The 25,047-nt window shown below is 54.8% G+C and overlaps 2 protein-coding genes across 13 annotated transcripts in view; both read right to left on the bottom strand.

The window, feature by feature from the left end:
- Positions 1–2,995, bottom strand: part of Trappc10 (trafficking protein particle complex subunit 10) — a 70,175-nt gene extending 67,180 nt beyond the window's left edge. Inside the window, exon 1 of the mRNA XM_004842492.4 lies at positions 2,775–2,995. Coding sequence (XP_004842549.2) covers positions 2,775–2,841 — 67 coding nt within the window. The 5' untranslated portion in view covers positions 2,842–2,995. The remainder of the gene's footprint in view (positions 1–2,774) is intronic.
- A 9,036-nt stretch (positions 2,996–12,031) lies between these two features.
- Positions 12,032–25,047, bottom strand: part of Agpat3 (1-acylglycerol-3-phosphate O-acyltransferase 3) — a 67,586-nt gene continuing 54,570 nt past the window's right edge. For all 12 annotated transcript variants that reach the window (XM_087208077.1, XM_004842496.4, XM_013071372.3 and 9 more), the window contains 7 exons: positions 24,690–24,859; positions 24,343–24,504; positions 23,790–23,943; positions 22,727–22,829; positions 19,930–20,005; positions 14,900–15,098; positions 12,032–14,172 (listed from right to left, as the gene is read on the bottom strand). In XM_087208077.1, the coding sequence (XP_087064203.1) occupies positions 14,084–14,172; positions 14,900–15,098; positions 19,930–20,005; positions 22,727–22,829; positions 23,790–23,943; positions 24,343–24,504; positions 24,690–24,859 (953 nt within the window). In that variant the 3' untranslated portion in view covers positions 12,032–14,083. The remainder of the gene's footprint in view (positions 14,173–14,899; positions 15,099–19,929; positions 20,006–22,726; positions 22,830–23,789; positions 23,944–24,342; positions 24,505–24,689; positions 24,860–25,047) is intronic.

The following is a 25,047-nucleotide window of genomic DNA, read 5'->3' as shown; positions in this document are numbered from 1 at the left end:
AGAAATGCACACTTGTTTCTTACTCAGTAAATACTGAGTACTACATGGTGGGGGATATAGTACAGTTTCACTAACTGTTCCACTGTCATTCCTGTGCATTTCAGACACTTTCTTCAGTACTGACAAGCTCTAACTAGTCTTAGGTTTAAGCGGATCCTCTACTGAAATAGGCCCTCTTCATCCACAGCCCATTAGACAGGAAGTTAATAATCTTTTAATTTTGAGTTAAAATATACTGAAACTTTTAGGTAACATCAAAATAACTCAAAAAGTACAAAATAACTCAGGAAGGTTCTCAAGTAATAATCATCCATTCTATTTATCCCTAATCTCATGAACTTTTCATTCTCATGCTTCTACCCACATACTTACCTAACTAGGTTGGTACATTTCCTAAATTTACCTGCGCTAGTTACATTCCATATATTTCTCAAAAAGCACAATTCATTTTCACTCAAGTAAAATGTTCTAATGCTATGGGGAAAAAAACGGCAACAACCATAAACTCTGTTTTTGTTTTATAACACAGACCTCACAAGAGGTCAGTGGCTTATTCAATACTTATTCATGGAGATCTCAAGCAAGCACACTGCAAATAAGATGTAAATAGGCTTTTGAGAACAAAAGTGCTGCATACTCAGAGAACTATGTGCAAAATATTAAAAACTTGTGAAGAGTAAAGCTGTCTGGTGGACCTGTTCAAGCATTTTCCTCCTACCATTGTCTGTATTGTTTAAACACTGAACCTGCTCCTTCTTCAAAACATTCCCAGCTGAAGACGGAAGAGAGAAGGAATGTCTACCAGAGTTGCACCCCCAGATGCATAAAAATAAAATTTCAGGGGCCGGGGATCTAGCTCAGTGGTTCCACTGCCCGCCTTGCAAGTGCAAGGTCCTGAGTTTGATGCCCGGTACCAAAAAAAAATAAAATTTCAAAGTGTTAAAAAAAAAAACTTTACTTTTAATAGGATCCTCTTTTTTTTTCTTTTACTTTTCAAGTGAGCTCTCTCTGAAGGTTTACTGAAGCTTTCTTTTCCAAGACTCCAATAACTGAAAGGTTCTCCCAAGACAGAGACTATCAGCCGAACACCTAATTCTGCTACTTCAAGCACTGGAGAAAACCTCCACCAATATATGCTATCCAACCAGCTGGCAGGAAAGGAACCTGTGACTGTCCTGCATGCATACATGAGACTGAACATGAGCCATGTTCCCAAACACTAACTACCAGCGCAGTAAATTCTACTCCCTCAGTTACTGCCAAATCCAACAGAGCTTAGTGCGTTCTCAGCTGGGTATTTACAGGATGGAAATGTGTTTCTAAGCTAAGAAATGGGAAATACATTATATCCTCTTCTTTTTTTTTTTTTTTTTTTTTTTTGGTACCGGGGATCCATCTCAGGACCTTGCGCTTTCAAGGCAGGAGCCAGAACCACTGAGCTAAATCCCAGGCCCTAGGAATGGGAAATACAATCAGACATGTGTACGCCCTAACCCTAACCCTAACCCAGAAATCATACTGAGCCCAGCCTGCAAGAGAAGAATTTTCAAGATCTGGAAGACACTGAAACCCAACTTGGAATTCCCTGTGGAATGGGAAGCACCAGGGAGTGGCAGAGCCTCTGGAGATCAGCCACATCTGTCCTTCTAAGCTGAGGGTACAGAGTCAGCAAGTTGACAAACAAAACACTCTGGAAAAGAAAAAACCTGACACAGCTGAACCATGCAAGTCTCCTAACTTTAAATCAGACTGCCCAGTTCTGTAAGAAAGGCCATTACTTAAAGGTGAAGCAACAAACGAACTTTAAACATACAACTGATGAGGGACAGGACGAGAGGGAGCTTACAGGAGCGTGTGGAGAGCAGGAAGGAAAAAGGCAGCAGAATGAGCAGCGCTAGAGACCTACAGAAGAGTCTCATCTGCTTAGGCACCAGACGGAGCGCTTCCACTCAAAGAGTGGAAGACAATTCCGAAAAAGTAACAGCACAAAGCCCTGGAAATACAAAATGCTGTCAACAGTCAAAAACCCTAGTACCTGTAGTTTGAAAGACTCCTCTGCAAATCATCAAAATGTCAGCAAACATTTCAACACTTCCCATAAGCACGGTTTTTAAAAGTATGTCTTTTAAAGTTACTCTCTGAAAACGTGAGAACATTTTCTCTGGGACAGGAAAGCGGTCCCTTCATGCGTGTATCAAACGCAGGGAAAGAAACGACAGGCAGAGGCAGCGGCCCGGCCGTCACAGCGAGGCCTGCCGGTGGGCAGGTACCCGACCTCGAGCCCGGGTTCTCCTCGGGGGAAGGCCGCGCGGGAAGACCCGGCGACGACACGCCCGGGGCACCTGCCGGGCTGGGCTCACGCGGCCTCCGCACCCCGGCCTGGAGTGTCGGGCCTCCCGCCGCGACTCCGCACCAGGTGCCCGGGCTGGACAGGGCTGCACGCGGCTCCCCGGGGCTGGACAGGACGCCCGAGCCCAGCCGGGCTGGACGGGGTCCCCAGGCTGCACCCAGCCGCTGCCCGGGGCCACAAGGCGCAGCCCCGCTCCTCGCCCCGTCCCGGGCGGAGTCGCGGGGCCACCGTAGCCGAAACGACTGCGGCTCAGGGTCGCCCGGGGCTCGGAGGTCACCACGGAGGGTCAGAGGTCGCCCGGGAAGGCCGCGAGGCCGCCAGGCACACCTCCGGGAAGCGGAGGCCCGGGGCGCGGGGCGCAGGCTGCGAGGTGCGGGGCGGGACAGGCCGGGCCGAGCCGCGCCCCCTCCCCGGCAGCACTCACAGGTGACGATGGGCTTGTTCTCCATGGTGTAGACCACTGGCGGCAGCGGCTCCTCAGAGGCGTCCATGGGCGTCCGGGGTCACCGGCCCGGCCCCCCGCGCCCCATGGGCACCCGAGGCCGCGCCGGGCCAGCCGTGCCCGCGCCGGAGCCGCGCCGCCGGCCCTGAGGCAGCTCCGAGCCGGCCGCCCGCCGCGCTGCTCTCCGCCGCCAGCCGCGTCCACTTCCGGTCCCGGCGCGGCCGCATGACCACTTCCGGGGCACACGGCTGAAAGGGGCGGGCCTTCGCGCCGCCTGCCCTCCAACGGGAAGGGGCGCGGCTGGAGGGGCGGAGGCCGTGCTGCGGGGCGCGGCGGTGCCGGGGCCGCGCTCCCGGAAGAACCTCGCGCGCCCGCGACGGGACGTGGGGTGGGCGCCTGCCTGCGGGGCCCTGCGGCTGCAACCCACCGTCCGGCGGTCCCCGGCCCCGGCCCGCCGGCTCCGCCCCGCGCCCCGCCCCGCCCCCAGTGCCCACCTCCCCGGCGCCCCTGCAGAGGGTCTGGCAGCGGAGGTGTCCGTGTTGGATGGAGTGCCGCAAAAAAACCCTTTAACTTTTCAGCTCTGTGAGTGTTTTGTGCAAGTAAAGCGGTTCGAGGTAACTTTTGCAAGTGAACTTTTGAAAAGAGAATGTGTGTAGTGGAGCCCTGAGTGTGCGCAGGGCCGCTGGGTCGTGTGGTGGCCTCCGGGGCCCGGGGCTGCAGAGCTGAGCTGGCCCTACTGCAGAGGCAGGTGGAACCGTGGGGAGCCGCGCTGGGGAGCCCAAGTCCCTGCAGGGCAAGTGTGGGAAGGCGCCCCATGAGGCTCGCAGGAAGTGGCTGTTAGTCTAGAATGGCGTAAAGGTCCCCAGTCCAGCAGACTACGGGAAAGACCTTGTGAACGCCATCAGCGTCCAGGACCTTCAGCCTTGATGCTAGGTTACGGACCGTGGCCGCAGGAGCCTGCAAACTTGATCTGTAAAGTCAGAGAAGTTTTTAGGTTTGGCTTGCCACATTTTTTGTCTCATACTCTTCATTTTTATTTCTGTAAACAACTCCTTAAAAATATAAACACCATTCTTACTTACCCCAAGGCTGCCAACTCCTGCCCCACAATAAGGCCTCCCCTACACTTCCCTGAAAGCTTCGATGTACTTGAGAGAGAGAGTTTGGGGTTCAAATCCTGCCAAGTTAGAGGGGCTTGGGAAAGACCCTGTACTCTCCCCGGGTACAATGGGAGCCTCCGACTGAACCCACTGGAGAGCACAGGGAGAAAGACTGCCTGAGCTGCAAACTACAGCAGAAGGAGAGGAGGGGAAGGTGACCCAGGTCACCGCAGGGCACTCTTACTGTGTGTGGCACATCCTGCGATTACTAGGCACAAGTGCAGCTCAGACTGTGGGCTCCTGTGCTCCCTACAGAAGAATCGGACAGAAGCCAGCAGCCTGGGAACTGGGCTGTCATTCTTATGCCAGAGCACAAGGGGGAATGCTGTGGGCCCAGGAACCCGAGGCTGGCCCAGAAGACAAGAGGGTAAAGCTTTGACGGCCCCTGCAGGGTGGGCAGGGACCCTGTGTCTTGATGCCGTCACTGGGAGAGGCAGAGTTCCAGTTGCTCCTGCACTCTTCTGTGTCACGCCTCTATGTGCCTCTCATTTCCACCTTTAGTCTCCACCTCAGGTTGTGATTTTCAGTATGCTAATAAAGGTAGTATCAGTTAATTTAGTGACTGCTCTAGACATGCATTGTCCCTCGTCACCTGGAATTGTTCCTTATCATCTGAGAAAGTTTCAACTTGGGTTTGGGAGCAGGACAATCACTCCCCTGCCTTCGTGGATTTGATTTTAGTGATCTTGAGGGTTTGTTTTTTGGGGTGTTTTTGGCTCTGGCTTCTTGGTGTCTCTGCTGGCAACAGTCTTTGAAGGCTGAGCTGATTTCCCATCCTGCTACCTCCTCCACTTTTGAACTCCCAGTTCTTTGATGTGTTTGTTAACCCCCGAGACAGGCTGAGGCAGGAGGACTGCCATGAGTGCGAGGCCAGCCTGGACTACATAGCAAGACAACCCTGCCTCAAAAAACAAAGTCAATCAATCTTATGACTGATTCTAAAGTCTATGTGGAAGAATAACTTAAGAGTAATCACGAAAAATTTTAAAGAAAAAAAAGTGAAAGTTTTCCCTACCAGTTGTCTAATTTTGTGGGGGACCGCCCCGTTGATTATGCCCAGAGCAGCCTGTGAGCAGTGCAGACTGCAGAGTTAGCTCCACAATTGGCTTGATTTGAGAAGTGAGTCTGACCAAAGCCTAGTGACTAGATAACATGGCAGTCAAGGTCAGAGTGACTCACACTCAAATTCCATTCCCAAAATTAAGAATGCGTTGTCTCGGGCTGGGGATTTAGCTCAGTGGTTCCACCGCCTGCCTTGAAGTCAAAAGGTCCTGAGTTCGATCCCCAGCACCAAAAAAAAAAGAAAGGCCAATTATAACTTAAGAATGCATTGTCTCTTCTCTTATGAGCCTTGCCTGTGTCAGCAACATAGCCCTGGCAGCCAGATGTAGCCCTCTCACCTTAACCTAACTATGATGTCGCCTATAAATATCAGCAGCTTTGGCTGTCCAGGGTCTTTTGCTGCTTGCTCAGCACTGGCCATCCTGGCTCCCCGCATCTGTCTCTTTGACTCTATCTCTATGTCCTTCTTCTTACCTTGTGCTGCAGCACTAAGCAGGAGATCGGAACCTGCTGTGGGGGTCTCCGATATAATTTTTTCCAGTGCTGGGGATTGAACCCAGGCCTCATGCATGTTCCTCAGGGGGAAAAATCTAAAATAAAATGAGATACCTACCTGCATTTGCCATACCTCCAATTCAATTATAGGTGGATGGGAGTTCCAAATGTGAACATCTAAACACACTGACTTTCAGAAGAAAACCTAACAGAATATTTTTATGATTTCAAGCAAGGAAAAGATTTCTAAGCAAGATACAAAACACAAAGGAAAAAATAAAGTCCTTTCCAATCACGTAAGGAATTCTGTGCATCAAAAATGCCATAAATAAAGGCAGAATCCAAGCCAGAAATGCTTATGAAATAAAGACGGAGACAGATGACACAACAGGAAGGGGGGAGAGCTGGGGCGATGTCGGGAGGGGAAGCTCAGGAAGTCCAAGCTGTGTCACCAGCCGTGGGCCTTGAGCCTCGTGTACAATGGAAATCCAAGGTGGGCCAATCCCTCAGCCACTTCTCTGTTGCTGGTGGCTGCCACCTTTGCCCACCCTCTTCTTCAGAACCCCTTAAAGGGGAAGGATCCTCCCTGAGATGTTACCAGATGGTGGCGGGTTCTTTGCTCAGTTCATACAGAAATCAAAAATTGGCAAAGTGCCACTCCCTTAACGTTAGCAGCCCTGAGCTTTGAGTGCCAGTGGCTGTCCACTCTTGCAGCATGAAAGGCCCTCCTTGCTGCATGGATTAGCAGCTACTGGCAAGCCCTGGGCACTCTTCTGACACCAGAGATGGCAGCTCCCAGCAACTTTCCATTGCTCTCCACTCATCTCTGCTGCTTGCCACCTTCACAGTTACCTGCAGTGGCCTTCAGTGCTAGCAGCTGTTAGTGTACCAGGTCAGCACCCTCTGCTTGAGATAGAAATCAGGAAGAGGCAAAAACATGCCACCTGGAAAAGGCCTGATTATGACTTATGATGTGTTATAAGGGGGAACAGTGGATAGCCTGAAGCTGTCATGGGCTTGGGGAGGTTGCTGATGCAGGAAAAAGTGGAGCTTGTGCACACACTGTCAGACATTCTGTCTGGTCCCTGCAGGGTAGTGGCTCCTCACGGATCCGACTGAAGAGGGATGAGAGTTGGAATCACACAGAGAGGCTGCAGGGTGAAGTCACCTGGGAAAGGTCTGAGTCCAAAGCCTACTGTACCCAGAGCAAAGGTCTCCTAGAGTGGCCATGGGGTGCCTTCTTCTGAGGCAGCCACAGAAGGACAGAAACCCCCCGGGGAGCACTGGGCTCTTCTTTCCTGTCTCAATTGGCCTAACCTCAGCAGTCACCAGGACAGGGTGACCAGAAGCCACAAGCAAATCCTTCCCACCCTAAGACCATTACAAGCCAGCCCTACTGCCACAGGATGCCAGCCACTGTGGTGATGGGTTTTGCCAAAGACAGAGTTTATCCCCAAGGTGGCTGGATGAGCGGAGACGGGATACTTACTCAGGTCTCAGATCCTCCTCCCTGTGGTGGGTCGGCTTCTTACCAAGCCTGCCAGGGGGTCTGACCATTGAGTTCCGCTGCCCTGGGAACTGGTTAGGAGAAAGCGACGTAGTATAAAGCAGGCCGTGGGGAAATCACACTCCAGAAGCATTTCTGGTCCTGAGTAGTGATGGGAGTGCTGGAAACGCCAAGGGCCCTTGGGAGCAGGTGTCCATAGAGGGCTGCTCCATCCCTCGGGGGAGACGTGTGAAGAGGCCCTTTCATGCATTTCCAAGGTGATCGGGCACCGTTGGCTGGCCTGGACACTTCACCTGGCCTTCCCTCCAACACTGCTGCTGGCCAGTTTCTGCCACACGAGCGCTCCTTGATGTGATGTCCTTCCGGGTACCATGTCCTCTCCCTGGTCTGCAGCTCGGTGTGTCACTCTGGGCGGGGTCCCATCCTGCTGGGGTGCGCAGTGCCCACCTCCCCCACTTCATGGTGTGGCAGACGCTGTTTGTCGCCACACTGTACAGTCTGCTTTGCACAAGAGCCACGCCCACACGCCATGGACGGACACAGGCAGCACATGCGTAAGAACGAACTGGGGACAAGAGAGCTGGGCCTGACAACTGTGCAAGTACAAAACCAAAAGGGATTTCGGAGAGAGGGAGCTCAAACTACTTCCATAGCACCAAATAGATTTGTAGAAAGAAATCATTGATCATTGTGTTCTTTTACACATTTACACAATGAGGAAAAAATTGCTGAATAAATATTCCAATTTCCTGGAAAAAAGTATTCATCTTTTCCAGAGAAAGATGCAGTCTAGGCTGTGGTGGGCTGTTCTCTGCCATGGCAGGGCCCTCTCCTCCCGGACAGTGGGCTTTGCACAGGAGGGAGCCCTTCTGATGGGGGACACTGCCCATCCTCCCTCGGTGGCTGACTCAGGCAAGGTGCCCAGGACTGGCCACCGGGTCGCAGGTGCAGATGTGCAGGGCTTCGTGTGACTCCTGTTGAGGAGTCCCCACCTCCTGACACAGGTCAGTCCCCCTGATGAGCGTTTCCACTTTACAACCTAGGGCCAGGGCTGGGGATTTAGCTCAGTGGTTCCACTGCCTGCATCGCAAGCACAAGGTCCGGAGTTTGATCCCCGGTACCAAAAAAACCAAAAACAAACAAAGAAAAAAATACAACCTAGGGCCCTGAGGGCCCAGTTTGGCACCTTGATCTGGGCCTTCCTGGTGCCAAGGAATATGTTTTGGATTTTAATCCAGAGGCCTCCAAAGCCCAGAACCCTAACCTCCCCTGCACCCTCCTGTCCCCAGAAACACGTCTGTCGGCTCTGTCACAGACGGAATGTGTTCATGAAGACGTGCAAGCCCAGGGCCTGGCGGGCCCAAAGTGGGCCGCCTCGAGCATGTGACGCCCTCTAGACAGGGGACCCTGATGGAGTTTCCTGTGCCTGACCAGTACGTGGGAGCAACTCTGCCCAGTAGGCGCTGCAAGGCCAGCACCAGCTGCAGGGAGCTGCAGAAGCGCCCAGGGCCCTGCAAGCGCATCCTCCAGGGCCACCCTGATGCCCCTGCCCCCAGTCCTGGGCTCAGCTCAGGGGACACAGCTGCTGACATGAGTGTACCCGTGTGTGCTGGACTGCACCTGTGTGTGCATGCACCTTCAGAGGCCCCTCTGGCCACAGGCAGGACCTGGGGGTGAGGAAAAGCTCCTGTCTAACAGCAAAGCCACAGTCAAGGAACATGGCCAGCTTCCTCAGGGCCGCCATAGGACCTTCAGTTTCCTGTCAAGTTCCGTGGATGGTGAACCACTTTCTCAGAGGAGCTGTTCTCTCGGCAAACCCCCTGCTTCAGTCACTCTGTCCTCCCCTCGGGGAGACACATGAAAACAAGCACAGTCTCCAAGGTCACTTTGTAATAGGGCTGTTCCTGCAGGACTCCACCTAGCTGCCCCACTTGGGGGAGGTACGCAGGTGTGCCTGGCATGTGGGCCTGTGTGTGGGCAGTGGTGGTGCGTGCATGTGTGAACGCACATGTCGACTGAGCCCAGGCCCCCAGTGCCACCCTGGAAGGAGGCAGCCCCTGAGCAGAAAGAACCCCATCATCTGGGGTCCTTCCCCAGAGAGGGGCCTGTAGTTTTCACACAATTTATTTCCTGAAGACAGACAAATCAGAACCTGGACTAGCCTTTGGTTTTAACAAAGTTTTCATTTTGTCTCCTCATAAAGCAGAATACAAATTTAATAAAATTGCTTTGACAAAAGTAGTTTTGGGCCCACACACGCCTGCTTCGGATTAAAGCCCATTTTTGGACAGTGGGTCACCCAGCACATTTTCTGTGCCAGCCGAGTTTCCATGGTTTTTGCCAGGTGTCCTCAGCTCCCTTCCAGAAGGCACTGGGCACAGGACCGAGAGCCTGGGGCAGCAGCTGCACAGCCTCAGAGAGGACAGGGCCTGGGGAGGTGGTGCCCCAAGGAAAAACAGCCCCCCACCTGGGATCATTCCCTTGGGAAAAGTCCACATAGACCAGAAATCAAACAAAAGGAGGCCAAGAGTCACTTTCTCTTGTATTGTGGACATTTCATCGCTCTCTTTCACAGCAGCATTTCTAACAAACAAGTGTGATGCCTGGGGCATCTTATCCAGGAAATATCAAATTCAGGCTCCCCGATGGCCAGGTCTGAGGAAGCGCCGAACCTCCTCGGCTGACTCCACCAGTCCTCAGGACACCGGCTACAGGGTTCCTGTCAGCTCCCACCCCAACAGAACACCTCCCTCAACTCCATAAAGCTTGTGAGTAGCAAAACTTGTAAAAATGAAGTGTACAAAAGGAAGCAGCTGTATAATATACTCGCACCCTTTATACAACGCATCCCTTCAAAACTGGCTGACAGTCAGGTATGGTAATTTCTCAGTCATAGAAAAGAACCCTGATGTCTGTCACAGGCAGGGCTCATAGTAAAGGTGTGGTTTTCCAGAGAGATGTTCCTGTACAGTCACAGTACGTGCTAGCGAGCTCTAGGATTAAGAAGCCAGCCAAGACCCCGGCCTTGAGGCAAGTCACATTTGATTGTCACAACGTACAATTCTGAGACAATAAATACGAGGAGAGCAGATGCATTTCTTCACAGGTCAAGTAACTCCAGTTTAATTAATACAATTTAGCGCATTTCAGTGTCTCATTCACAGTTCGACTTCCGTCCCAGTACTTTTGCAACAGAAAGTTAGGAAACTGAAAAATCAGAAACGAAAGCTCCAGGTGACCTCACTAATGTGAAGATTGCAGTTTTGCAACGACGCAGCCGCCGGGGCAGAGATGCTGCTGTGTGGCCTGGGCGGACAGGGCCAGCATCCACAGTGACTTCCTGGGCTCCTGAAAGCACTCGTGTCCATTCTTTCCGGAACAGTCTGTCAGTAAGCCACATTTCCCCTGAATTGACAAGCAGCGGGTGTTTGAAATAAAATTTAACTCACGGGTCCACCCCAGGCAATCAAGCAGATCACAGTGTGACACTGTACACCAAATTGTCCCTGCGTTTTGACATCCTGGCCCCAATATGAGAGAATCAGGAGCTCGAAGGTCAGCACCTGCCTGACAGCCCCACAGCAGGGCACTGTGACACATCCAGAGCCCTGGCCAGTGGGTCACCCACCCCCCATTCCCCCAGCACCAAGACACTACAGGCAGCTTGTCTTCGGTTTGGGGCCGGCCACTAGAGAAAGGGCCAGGGACATGCTGTTTCTGGAAGAAAGGCAGGCATTTCTGGCTTGTGGGTTTGCCCTGAGCACAGCTATGCTATGGAGGGCCAGAAGCTGCACCACCCTGCTGGGCACTGCGAGTCGCATGCTGAGGCCCGAATGGGGCTCGCTGGGGGCGGGAGACAGGCAGCATGGGTGTGCACGCGGTCAGGCAATCTAAGCGGAGTCGGCAGGCAGAAGAGCTTATATTGGGCCTGTCCTGGAAGTGTCGGGGCAGACACAAAGCCACATGCAGAGAGCCACTCCTTCCTCTCCCAGACCAGATGGGTCCTCAGGATGCTTGTGCACAGCCTCGTGATAGCGGAGGACCGCACGTGAATGAGGTGCGAGGCTGGGTCACCGTCTTTCCAAGTGACACCAGCTCTCAGGGACACCTTGACCAGCTACACAGAGGGGACATTCTCACGTCATGGCGCACGGCGGGGAGCAGGAGACGAGGTGGGTTCGGACTGGCCAGAGACAACGCCTGCATTACTTTTTTACAAGGACCTGCTGTTCACTTTGCGCTGTGTGGTGTTTCGTGGCTTCTATACACAGCTCAGCTCTTCAGCCGGACTCTGTGCCCAAGGCAGGGACCTTAGTACCTCTCGAGGGCTGTGTGTTTGGTTTGGTGTCACCACGTGCCGGACAGCAGAGTGCTTTGCTTCCTGAAGTAGCCACTTCAGACCCTCCTCGAGGCCTTAGCTTAGAGAGCCCCTGGTGTGGCAAGCGCCTTTCTCTGACCACTCAGTTCTCTCCCCAGATTCCTGCCTGCCTCCTGTGGGGTGACCCCAAGAGAAGCACAGGTCCCTAGGTGCTGGGAGCTCCGAGAAGGCACTGGGAAATGCTGTACACATTTTGAAGGCCTCTGGAACTGCCAGGAAGGCCGACAGAACCACCGCCGGGCCCCAGCTCCACACAGGGCCAGCGGAGTCTGGGGCGGGGAACGGCCAGGACGCAGCATGGGTAGCTGATGATGACAACAGATGAGCCCTCAGAGAGAGGGCGGTGGGTGACCCTGAGGCACCTGGCTCGGGCCTGCACCAGAAGACACAGCACGGTAGCCCATGCCATCTTGTCCCAGGTGGGCATCCACGGGCAGAGCCCAGGTCCTGGGGTCCTGGGAGCCTCCTGGGAGCCCCCAGACTACCCCACAGCTTGGCCCAGGCCTTAGCCCCCATGGTGGCTAGCACGGATGTCAGAGGGTGTCAAGATGCTTCACCCCAATACTCTGCCTGAATCCAGCAGGACTCCAGCAACATGTGAGGTTCGGACTAGGGTAAAGGAAAAGAGAAAGCACTATTCTGACACACAGGAATTTAATTTAAAAATCAAGGGAGTGCTCCTCCCTCTTCCTTCAAAAGCAGATGAAAGCAAAACCCCTTCACAAAAAAAAAAAAAGCCCAAACATTCACAGCGTGATTTTTATTGCTCTCGGAAGGCTTGGTGTTGCGGTGCACGCGGAGCCAGAAGGGGTCTCGGGGTGAAGCCTGCGCCCGATCTTCAGGGCGGCACTTACCCCTTGAGTGTCGGCTGGGGAGGGGCTCTTGGGAAGCCAGAGCCGTGAACCACGCAGCGGTGGAGCCGGGCGTGCACATCCGGCCTGCACTGCTACCCGCGCCTGGTGTTAGCGACTCAGTGACCGCCCGAGCCCGAGCACACGGAAGACGAGAACAGTGCATCGGGGAAGAAAAAGAAGGGCAACTCCGGGTGGCTCAGCAGCCAGGGCCTACGGGGGCCACACTCTGAGGAGGGAGAGGTCGAGTGCGTTCCTTGGCAACGCCTTCACCCTCAGCAGGCACCGTGCTCTGCCACTGCCCTCGGGAACAGCCGGACTGGGACCGGGACGGTCCATGCTGCTCCCTTCACACAGGCGGGAGCGCTGTGGTGACTCCCACACAGAGCCAGGCCCCTCCCTCACCCCCAAGCGCCCAAGATCCATGCAGAATCGACTCCTCGATTTCCTTTCTAATCTTCGTGCCTCTCCTCTGGCTTCTCCCTCGCAGGCTCGATCTGCCGACATTCAGACTGCTGGTCCTACATCCCAGAGCAGCCCAATTCTCCCCTGCTGAGAAAGGTGGAGGGAGTGTCACTAAGGAGACTGCGGAAGTTCGGGACGAAGCCCAGTGCAGGTGGCCAGCAGCAGCACGATGCCAGAGCGGGCTGAGGGGGAGAGACCTGGCCACTGCTCCAGGTGGCCCAGCAGCCCCCGGCTGCCAGGCTGGGCTCATGATGCCGGAAGAAACATCTTCCCGGAGGGACAAGGGACCTCGGTGAGGACAGAGTGTGGGCGGAGACACCCTGTCCTCTGCAGGGACACTCGGGCTGTCACAGGGGTGAGGAGCAGGCCTCACCTGCCTGGACGGGGCAGCCCTTCCTGAGGATGCACTGCGCCCCACGGAGGGCGAGAGAGGAAGGGAAGCCTCTGCTTCCTGTTCCCCTCAGGAAGTGGTGAGCCGTCCTCAAACCAACGAGTAAAAGCAAAATCTCCAGGAGCCAATAGGCTCGGCGTTGATGGTCTCAACTCAAGAAAGGGCCTGCTGGTCCCGATGGCCACGACCTTTCTGTGCCTGGCCCCAGCCCGATGGCCACAAAGTGGAGGAGAGGGACAGGGGAGCTTCAGGAGAAGGAAGGCCTCCTCGTGGCACCGAGCTCTCCACGGTCCATTCACTTTACGAAGAGATGCAAAATGTCTACACACAGTTAAACAGGAAGTGGGGCAGGCGGGGCTGCAGAAAACGAATGGGCGCTCGGTTCTGCCAGCGACAGAGGGACATTCAGTGTGCTTATCTCTAGGACCCTCTCCTGCCCCTCCCAGGGTCTAGAAGTGAAGGTGCCAAGCAGGGAAGGACAGCAGCTCTCTGGGGGACTGGGAGCCGCTGACCACCCCCAGGGGACAGCGGGAGATTCACGGGGAGCCAGTGTTGAGGGGCGCAGGGGAAGAGCTGAGGAGCCATGTTACGTTCCCGAAACACCGAGAAAACCAAAAACCTCCATCTAGGTTTAAGAAGAGAAAGCAGCCAAAGGCCCCCTTGGAAGCGGCGCTCTGCAGAGATGGCCACACCCTGCTTGGAGCCTTGGTCCCCAGCCCGGGCCACCGGCCCTCTGGCGCCTTTGTCCATGGCATGCAGGTGGGCGGGCCAGCGGGCGGGGACCCTGCCGGTGCTGTCTTCATTGGGCAGGCTTCTCAGTTCTTTGCTCTTGGCTCAAGTTTTATTGGTTAATGTTAGTCACCAATTAATAAGAAAAATAGTTTCTAAGTGTCTCTTTCTCCTCGCTCTGTGTGTCGCTCTGTTTTTAATTGAGTTAATTTGATACCACATCAGGTTCTGTGCATTCAGTCACTGCCATCAATCACTCCTTTTTCTTAAATTCCTGGTTTCCGTAGCTGGAGCCTTTTTCTATTTCAGTCATCCCTATCAGTCTGCGGACTCCGAAGGATGCTTTAAAGACAGGAGAGAGAGAAGACGTTAGCCCACTGCTTGGCCACAGGCTGTACCAGGCATGAGGTCTGGCATCCTCTGCCTCGCCCCTTCCCTCAGGGCCCGGTGGGTCAGTCCCGAGGGTCCTGAGGCGGCTGACAGGGGCTGGGGCCATTTCCCCACCAGCCGGGTGGATGCAGGGACATGTGGCGTCCCGTGCCATCCAGTCTCCTGTGCACGAGGGCATCAGAGGTGGTGACAGAGTGGCGAGACGGATGAGCAGGACACAGTCCTGTCCTCTGTGGCCTCTGGTCGCCTCTCACACACACTGCTGAGTAAGGCGCAAGCCTGTCGGGCCGAGGCCTGGGAGTTAGCGAGGATCCTCGCTGGCAGGGACCATCTGCAGCGGCTCACGTGTGGTGGGTGCTGTTCACTCAGCACAGGTGATCGTGTGGGTTCGGGAGGGGCCTGGCCTTGTGCTCTGGGCCGGGCACACAGGGGACAGCACTAAGGGCCACAGCCCAACCTTCTGAGGGCACAAAAACAACGCAGTGACCAGGACCCTGTTCACACCGTCCTCCCCAGGGGCCGGCAGCCTGGTGTAGGCCGACGACATGGCCCGCGATCTTGACCGCCCTGTGGTCTGTGGTCGGGACGACAGCCCCTAGTCCCTGCTCACTAGCCACTGCCATTTGGTCCCAGGCAGCGGGGTCCCCAACTTCGCACCATGAGCACTTGTGCCCCTTACCTGCACCCACAAACCCCAGGAATGTGAGGATCAGCAGCAGGGACCCACTGGCAAAGACGCCCAGGACAAAGCTGAAGAGGGGCGAGAGGAGAAAGGTGGCCCAGCACAGGAAGTTCAGCAGGGTCCACGGCCTCCGGGGAGGCTTGATCTGCTCCCCGGGGAAGATGCCCTTCTGCTTGTACATTTCCTGCAGTGCGTCCTGTGGCAGGGGAAAGCAGAAAGGCATGGTCTCTGCGGGGGTACACTGACAACAGTGGAAAAGGACTCGACCCAAAACAGGGATGGTGGGAAGCTCGGGCCTGGCGCGGGCCTGGCGGGTACAGCCACACCACTGGTCACATCCTGCCATTTCTGTCAGGCTTGGGTGCTGGGTCCCCAGTTCTGCACCCCAACCAGCAGGGCAGCCAGCACCCTGGCTGAGAGCTTCCCTTGGGGCAAGAGGACAATCAGCACAGAGAGCTTGGCTGGAAATCCTGCAGGTGCAGTGTGACAGCTCCCTCCAGCATCACACACGTTGACTAATGAGACTTGAACGAGGAGATGCAGGTGTTAGGCTGCCAGCATTCGGCTGCTGGCAGAGGAGGGTGCAGTGGCAGCAGATGCAGTGAGACTTTAAAACAGGTCTGACTACACGTGTGTGATCAGAAAGGCAGCGTGTTGCTCCTGATGGCCCAGGGAGCAGGAAGCTGTATGTTTTCATTTTCCCTACTTTATTTTCTGTATTTAATTCTCTAACTTGGGTTTGTAGTATACACTATGGGGCAGGAGCTCATTGCTGGATGTCACAAGGGCCTTGTGAGCCAGGAGAGGCTGCTGTGGGCGTCACACGGCCCAGTTCTTGTTAGTGGTGGAGAGCAACCCATACATGCACCGACAGGAAATGAGTAACCAGTGGGGCCATGGTGTCAAAGGCGTGGGCCAGACCTATCCCACTGTGCCCAGACTGGAGGACAGCAGTGACTAAATCAGGAGGGTGCCACCTGCAGCACGGTCCATTGGGTGCAGATTTAAAATTGAGGCCGTGAAAACAACTAAGATGTATTCTTACATATTTCTATATTGCAGGAAGACATAGGACATACTGTAAAGAAAACACCCACATGAGTCAGTTGTGTCGAATCTGTCAGTTGCTGCACTGGCGTCTGCTTATTTATTCTGTGCAGCAGAAGGTGGATGTCTACACTGTCACTGACAGTAACTGCACACACTAATGGTAATGGTGCGGCGGGGGTCTCAGTACACGTAGCCATGTGTCACATCAGATCAGGTACCTGTGTGTCCAGTGCCCTTCACGTTTATCATTTCTTTTGCTTGGTAACATTCGAAATTCTCACTACTAGCTATCCTGAAGTATACAGTTAACTGTTGTCTGCCAGAGTCCCCAGCCCTAATCCTGCTGTGCTTCAGAAGTGAGAAGTTATTGTTTCTTTTCCCTACCTGTGCCCTGAGCCTGTTACTCCCTCTCCCTCCCTCGCCCTTCGCCCTCAGGTAGCCGCTGTTCTACTCCCTGCTTCTAGGACATGCATTTTTTTTTTTTTTTCGGTACCGGGGATCCAACTCAGGACCTTGCACTTATGAGGCAGGCACTGGAAACACTGAGCTAAATCCCCGGCCTAGGACATGGATTTTTGTTTGCTTACATCGGAGTGAGAACTTGGAGTGTTTGTCTTTCTGTGCCTGACTTATTTCACTTAACATCTTGTCCTCCAGCTCTATTGATGTTGCTCCAAATGACACAATTTTATTTTTTTACTGGCAAAATAGAGTTACACTGTTACTGTCACCTGTTGAGGAACACCTAGGTCACAGTTTCCACATGCTGATTGCCTTTCCTTTGGATGCATTCCCAGGAGAGGGGTAGAGAGGCATGGCTTGGACAGACGGCAGTTCCCTTTCCGTGTGTGCATGTGTGTGTGTGTGCGCGCGCGAGCGCGCGCGTGCCTTGGCATGCCAAACACCTGTCCAGCTCCCCACCCAGCGCTGACTCCAGGCTCTTCTGCAGCCCTACATCATTTTCACAATGAACAGTGCGGGCGAGCCCCTTCCTCTGCACACTCATCAGTGTTTTTCTTCTTGACAACAGCCATTCTAAACGAGAGAGGTGATCTTGTGATTTCATTTGCATTTCTCCAATGATTAGTGATACTGAGCATTTTTTTCATATGCTCATTGGCCATGTGCAAATCATGACTCGAAAATGTCTATTCAGAGCATGTGCCCCATTGTAAACTGGATTGTTTGGACTTTGCCATTAAGTTGAGCTCCTCGTTACCTGGATATTAACCGCTTGGCAGAGGAACATTCTGTAAACACTTTCTCCCATCTCGTGGGTGTCTCTTCACTCCGGGCTGTTTCCTTTGCTGTGCAGAAGATCTGAAATTTGATCTAATAACGTTTTTGATTTTTGCTTTTATTTCCTGCACTTGCATAGTCAGATCTCACAGTCTTCACCAAAAACGTCTTCCGATTTTCCTGTAACAATGTCATCATTTCAGGCCTTCCATTTAGGTCTTTGAGCTCTCTACGTGAGCTGTGCGCACGGTAAGGGTCCAGTTTTACTCTTCTGTACCCTATATCCAGCTTGCCAGCATTACTGAAGGCTGTCTTGTCTCGGGGCCATATTCCTGATACTTTCGTTACCAACCAGTTGGCTGAAAATTTGTGGACTTATTCCTGGATTCTCTGTTGTTTCCTTGGTCTGTGTGTCAGTTTTACAGCAGTACCATGCTGTCCTAGTCATAGGCTCTGTGGTGTGTTTTGCAGTGAGGTATTATGATGCCTCCAGCCTTGTTCTTCCTGCTCAGGATTGCTTCGGCTATTTGAGGTCTTTTGTGGGCCCATAAGCATTTTAATTCTTCCAGTCCATGAGCATGGAATGTCTTTGCTTTGTGTGTGTGTTCAATTTCTTTCATCAATGTTCTGTAGTTTTCATTGTGGATGTTTTCATCTCCTTGGTTAAGTTTTTGGGGGGTTTTTTGGTTTTTTAAAAAATTATTTTTATTTTTGGTACCAGGGATCAAACTCAGGTCCTTGCGCTTGCGAGGCAGGCGGCGGCACCACTGAGCTGAATCCCCGGCCCTCCTTAGTTAAGTTTTCATCTCTTTGGTTAAGTTTGCTCCTGGGCTGGTCTTTGATTTTCTTTGTGGTGTAGCTATGATAAGCACCGTTTTCTTGATTTCCTGTTCAGGTAGTTCATTATTGGTGTGTAGAAACACTACTGACTTCTGTACCCTGCAAGTGAATTTCTCTGATCTTCTCTCTGTTTAGGGGTAGAGTTTCTAGTTTTTCTGTACGTGAGATGATGTTTGCAAACAGGGGCAGTGTGACTTCCTCTCTTCCGGTTTGGAAGTCCTCTGTTTCCTTCTCCTGTCCAGTTGCTCCAGCTAAGCCTCCAGTGCTGTGTCAAGTAGGGGTGGGAAAAGCAGCATCCTTTCTTGTTCCAGATCTTGGGGGAACACTTTCATTTCCCCCATTCAGTATGATGCTGAGCTGTGTCACAATGGCTTTAATTGAAGTCCCTTCCATACCGACTTTATCATAAAGGGACATAGAAGGAGGTCATATATTTTATCCAAGTTTCCAAATACATGGAATCAAGTCATATGAGCCCTATATTGTCTTTCTGCTAATGATAACACTTTTTAAAATTAATACATCTTGTCCAAAGTTTCCTATTTTACTATTCTTAGAGAAAATGCTTTTGGTGCAGCGGGTTTGCTTTTCTGTGCTTTAGTTGGTTTAAACAGCTTCCACCACTTGGTGGGCACAGGGTGTATACCTGTGTCCCACCCACTTGGGCTGAGCTGGGGGAGTCCCAGGAGCCCAGAGGTCCAGCGGGCGGCATAGTGAGGCTACACTGGGCTTGCTCTGCTATGCATGCATGTGTGCACACCGTAGGTGTGTGTGGGTGTGTGTCGGCTAAGAGGATCAATCCGATTTGCAGCTGTGGGAGAGAACTGACGGGTGGACTGGATGCGCACACCACAGCTGCTCAAGGGCGCTCCTCCGGACAGCATCTCCCCCGCCCACCCGCTCCCTCCCTCCTCTTCCTCTTCTCCTCCTGTCCTCTGTGTCCTCGCCTACTCCAGCCCTTCAGTCTCTGCCTGACCCTCCTGTCCCTGTCCGCTGTCTTCCACGTCCCTACCGGAAGCCTGATCTCCCACTTGCAAGCTGCCTCCCTGCTCAGCCCAGACAGGGCTTGGGTCCTCAAACATCCCGCAGGTGGTGAGGTGCTCGATTCAGCTGAGTGCTGGTGTCGAAGGCCTGTCCTAGCCTCCTGCTCACATCCATGCTTCGGTCCGCACAGATGTGAACCCCGAGCCCCCGAGGACGGGTGGCAGCTGAGTCACACACACGCCAGATGCTCTGCAACCCAGGAGGAGGCTCAGCCTTCCCAAGGGTCACAGTCCAGGAGGGTCCGGCTCCATGTGGGCCTTTGCATCCACCTTCCTGTCGAGCAAGGACACAGCCTCTTCTTCTGTTTCCAGAGAGGCATTAAAACCCTGACTTTATGGGGACCAGTGAACGCCCCACCAGTCCCTCACCAGGTGTTGGGTTCCAGTTTCTTTCTTTGGTTCCCATAGGCTTGTCTTATTCTTTTGAGAGCTCACTGGTGCCTCTTAAAGGGTCTTTGTTATACGCAGCAAGGACTTTCTGGTCATCTGGTAGCAACCGTGTGAAAACGGAAGCCCACGTCTCATGGCTGTCAGTGTAAAATGGTCTGGAAGTAGGTGGGGAGCAGGCGTGGCTGAGTAAGAATGTCCAGCACTTTCTGCATCAGACCCATGGCACCAGCATCTGCCCCACACCAGGCGATGTCTGCTACACACCTAGCGTTTCTGTCCATAACCAAGACACAATGAGTGCACTATGTCACCCTCACACTTTGCCCCAACGTTAATTTCTCCAACGGGAAGAAAAAGGGAAGAGAAGGGGAGGAGGATCAGAAGTGCTCCGTGTCTATCCAGGAGACCCGTGCGCTCCCCCCACCAGCCTGGGCGGGGCGGGGACCCAGGCGCTGCCACCGTTACCTTCTCCTGGTACAGCTTGTGGAGCCACTGTGCTGCCCCCTGCTCGTCCTTCGGGATCTCCTCCAGAGGGAACCGCCTGTGCACAGAGAGCCAGAGCGAGGTGAGTCTGCAGGCTGCGGGGTGAGGGGACAGGCACCCAGGGCCACGGGCTCTGCTCTGGCCTCACTCTCTGCTTCTACCGCAGGCAAGGGCCGTGGCGACTGCCCCCCCAGCGCTCCCTCCCAGCACCCTGGAGCCCAGCGGGCACTGCCAAGGCCCCGAGGGAGGCCTGAGAGTCGCCTCCACCTCTGGGAAGAAGTGTTTGGTGGCAGGGAAGCAGGCGACTGCCAGGCGACCCTCGTCAAACGCCGCAGCTCCCAGTTCGCAAGCCGGGCCTGAAGGAGTGGGAGGTGCAAGGCTCTGGTGGAGGGCACGGGAAAGCCTGGGCAGCACTTCCCAATGTGGGGACAGCAGCGGGTGTCACCCAGGAGGGGAGCAGGGTGGCCGTGGGGCTCAGAACCACCTCCCCAGGCCTCAGGTGTGGCGGGTGTGGCTTCTGCCCACCCTGCCCAGCCTCCCTCTCCTCCTGGTGCACTTGGAACTCACAGGTCCCTGCTCCCAGCGAGCTCTGTGGCCCCTAGACTGTGCAAGGGTCTGAACGGCTAGTGCTCCTCGGCTCCACAGCCTAGACAGTGCTATGGCTGTGCAGAATCATCGCTATGGAAGAGCAGCCCAGGGCCGCCTGTAGGGACAGCACAGACAGCCATCTGGCTCACAGTGGACTTTTATGAGGGACAAAGAAGTCTCTGTATTGTAGGCTTAAGAACAAAACAAAAAGCAAAAGGCCCGGGAGAAGCAGCCTTTCCACGGGCAGTGGCAGTACCAAAGACGCCCAGGAGGGGGAGCCAGTGCACGTGGAAGCTGGGATGAGGCAGGCGGTGGCCCTGCAGTGGCACCATAGCTTTCGCTTCCATGCTGAACCTCGGGTCCCTGCTCTCTGAGTTGGGCTGCAAAGCTCAGGCCTGCACTACTGCTGTTCCCTCACGTGTGTGGTAAACCGCATGCATAAGCCTCATGGAAACACACTGACATGTACATGCAGTATAGCCCACACCCCCACACATCCCACACACCTCATATACACCACACACACGTGCTGCACAAGACGCACCCACACACATTGTATACCACAAGCACATTGCATGCGCACCGCACACAACACATGCACACAGGTCTAATGCATACACACATGCGATATGTATAAAGCAAAAATTTTAAAGGCCCAGAAAGCGCACACAGGAGTTCCGCTGGCTCTGCCCTCACTGGCTTGCCCTGAGCACCCCCCAAAGCCTCACGAGCTCAGAGGTGGGACCTCTGGCAGGGGACTGGATCAGGGGGCTCAAAGCAGACTTGTTCGAGGCAGGGCCTGGTCAGAAGAGGTGGCCCCGGGGGCGTGGCCTGGAAGGGTTCATCCCCTCCTCGGCTCCTGCCTTCTCTCTCTGCTTCCTGTCCGCCATGAGGTGAGCAGCTCTCCTCTGCCAGGGCCCTGTGCCAGGCTGCCTGCCTTGGAGTCAGCTGACCATGGACTGAAACCTCTATACAGTGTGAGCCAAAATAATCCTCTCCTCCTTGGAGTTGTGGGCATCGTTGGGTATTGTGTCTCAGTGAGGAGAAAAGTGACTAAAACATGGGGTAACTCAGGCCACCTTGGGCAGCTGTCAGAAGTCTGAGCTGCTTCCTACTCGGGGACGAGAGCCAGATCTGAAGATGAGCAGCACTGGCCACAGCGGGGTGGACACCCACTCAGTGCTGCAGCTGGTGCTACAGTCTGGATTTCAAATGGCTCCAGGGACAGCGGACTTGACAAGAGGGCTGGTCCAAAGGGCCACTGGAGAGGGCGGAGCCTAGTGGAGGACTCGGGTCCCTGCCCAGGCCTGCGGAGGGCATCCTGTGCCCCAGCCCTTTGCTCTCCTGCTTCCTCGCTGACGAGGTGGGCAGTTTTCCTCTGCCACATGCCCTGCCGTGGTGTGCACCTCCCTGCAGGCCTGGGGCACTGGCCCAGGGTGTGCTCATGGACCAAAAGCTCCAAATCAGTGAGTCAAATCAAACCTTTCTCTCCTAAGTCCACTGTCTCAGACACTTGTCACAGGGATGGCAAGGCCAGCCTCAGCCAGAGATATGGAGAGGTCAGGGAGAGGCCTGAGCTTGCTCCCTGCTGGCCCCAGGTTGGAACGGGGAACCTGTGCCCACAGATTGCAGCAGGGACACTGCTGCTTGCTCACTGTCTACCCTGGCAGAGTCATCCCTGGGGCTTCTACAGCGGGGTGGCAGCCAGGCATGGCTTTTTGTAAACTTGCTCGGGCTTGAGCTCCATAGACTATAGCACAGGGCGCTGGTGCCCCTCCCACAGGTGAACTGAGCAGGTGAACCCGAGTCCTGGGGTCAGTGGCCTCATGGGAACCGAGAGTGTGGCAGCTCCACAAACTCCATTCCTGCAGCCTGGTGTGGAACAACACGAGCCAGCATGCCACCCCCATGGCACCCGAGTAGCGCCTTCCCCGGCCACTGTGTCCTTCCGCTGCCGAGGCCCTCCCCAGACTGGACAGGCCAGGGAGGGGCGGGAGGCTTACCCAGGGCACCCAGCATGGGCTTTCCAGGAGAGAGGGGAGGCAGCCCACGCTGGTGGGGGACAGCTGGGGACACTGAGGCCCTCGGCTGCTCCCCAGGCCCACGTCCTCCTGGTGGCCTGGCTGCTGTCTGGGGCCCATCCCTCCGGGCTCTGTGCTGCACGGACAGCGGCTAGGGGAGCAGTGCTCACCTCACACACAGGTCCGCCTCATATTTCTTCCCATAGAGGATCCCCAGCAGAGAAGGGTTCTTGTTTCCTCGGAAATTCAGGGTCACATCATAGATGGCCGCCACTGTAGGGAAGAGAAACCAGGCGGATGAGCAGTCTCCTCCACAGTCCGTCCTGTCCCTGCTCTCACCGATGGCCTCGGCACTCGGTGGGCGTCCCCGTCTGCTGTGTGCATGCGAGTCCACTCTCCCACTGTTCTCCTGTCCTCTGCCAGCTGCCCCTTTCTTTTGGCTCCTTTCAGATGAATAACATATATTTGTTACCACGTTTCCCTCAATAAAGTTTTCTATTATGTATTTTTTAAAAATTGTTGCAATAAAAGACACAGGAATCCTCAAAACCCTCCCCTTGCTTCAAACACTCTTCTGCCATCGTCCCGCCCGCTTTCTGCAGCAGCTCTGGAGTCCTCTTTCCTGCCTGTCTTTACGAGCTGTGACCAAAAATACAGTGAATGCTGCTGCCGAGCGCCATCCAACCAAAAGGCAGGCTTGGCTTTTAAAACCATGACGCTGTGTCCTCATCCACCTCGTCCACGGGATCTGGCACTGTGCGACTTCCGGCTCTTCCCCAGAGTCAAGACGACCATGACAGGGAAAGGTTTTGAATCCATTCAGGGCATCGAGGCCAGGACAGCGCAGCTAAAGGGACTCGGGAGAGAGGGCTCCAGAGCCGCTGCAGGAAGGGGCGAGGATGTGGGATGAGTGTGTGTGTGGAGTAAGAAGGAGGATTCTAAGGAGGATTCATGGCGATGTGTTTTTCACTACAATGTATTTTTAAAATGTAAACATTCACTGTATGCTTCAATCACCCCTTGCATATATTGTATTACTACAATTACTTCTCACTAGCACTTTGTCATCTCGAAATCTGTTCCTTCCACTGGGGTCACTCCAACTCCCCCACTCTCCCTGCGTGCTGTGCTGACCTCATCTCACACACCACTGACACGGATATTTTAAGGGGTCACGTTTGATTTCTCATGGCACACAGGAGCCTGGAAGATGGTGGTGGCCCGTGCCCCTACCTGTCCCCTGCAGGCACTGGACTGTGGTGGTGAAGCCCTTGGTCCGCGGCAGCAGGTGGTACTTGAGAGGCGGCAGCCCCTTGGAGGCGGCCACCTCCATGCTGACACGGTGCTTGGTCTCTGTGAAGCGCGTCCCTTCACAGTACAGGAGGAACTGGGGGGACATGGGGACCTAGGGTCACGCCGGGGCCAAAGGGCGAGAACCAGAGCTCCAGCGGGAGGGCTCACGTGCTGCCCGGAGCACCACGCAGGGACGAGGCATGTGGCAGGATCTTTAGTGCGTTTTACTTTAGGGCTGAAATCTGCATCAGACACACAAAGTCACACCCAGCACTGCTTTCTGGAAAGAGGTGAACTTGATGGTGGCTCGGGCTGTGACTCTGACCACAGAGGGACAGCAGGGCCAGTCTGTCCAGTCCCCACAGCACGGGGGTGGAAACGTGAGCTAGGAGCAAGGGCCTCAAGAGCCGACCAGGACACAGCCAGGCAGGTGGCCGTGGGGACAGGGACACAGTGTCTGTGAGCTCAGGGCCCGCCCAAGTGACTCACTCACCCACATGTACTCGGGGTAGTCGGCCAGGCGCTTCAGCCCCTTGATGACCGTGTCTCGGTCCTCCTCCCACTTCCGCTTGCAGAACACGATCTCCATGAAGTACCACGTCCAGCCGATGAGGGGCACGTAGAGCAGCTCCTTCTTGGCCAGGACTTTGGAGCTCTGGAGGGTGGAGGAGGAGCCGGCGTGCACCTCAGAGGCAGGGGAATGGGGTGCGGAGGGCCTGGGGACGGGGGAGGCCACCCCAAGCCAGTCTGAGCAGCCGCCCACCACCCAGCCCAAGGAACCGGGCTCGGACGTCTCTGAGGAAGGAGCCCAGCGTCCTGGGTCCACCGCTGCTCGCTTACCCCCAGCACGCCGAACCGCTCGCAAATGGTCCACCCGCACAGGAAGTCGATCTCAAAGTTGTGGTTGAGGATGATGACCACGTGCTCCTTCCCAAAGTGGCTCATGTCGGCCGGGTTGGTGAAGAGCGTGCACTCGGTGCAGGACCACCACTCCAGCAGCATCACCAACTCTGCAGGCAGGGGCAAGGGCGTCAGCCTGGGCACCGCACCTCCCAGACCCCAGGCTCCAGGGGCGCCGGGGGGGCCGTGGCAACAGGTACGGGGTTCTCTGCTCACAATGAGTTTCAGGGGCTCACAGCTAATGAATTTCCCGGACGCCCTTGGTAAGGGACGGAAGGGGAGGGCCCTCGCCGCCCCT

This window comes from Heterocephalus glaber, unplaced genomic scaffold (genome assembly GCF_053883595.1).
Source record: "Heterocephalus glaber isolate CG9 unplaced genomic scaffold, H.glaber_assembly_v1.0 deba00000122, whole genome shotgun sequence".
NCBI lineage: Eukaryota > Metazoa > Chordata > Mammalia > Rodentia > Bathyergidae > Heterocephalus > Heterocephalus glaber.
This window is presented reverse-complemented; position numbering and strand designations above follow the sequence as displayed.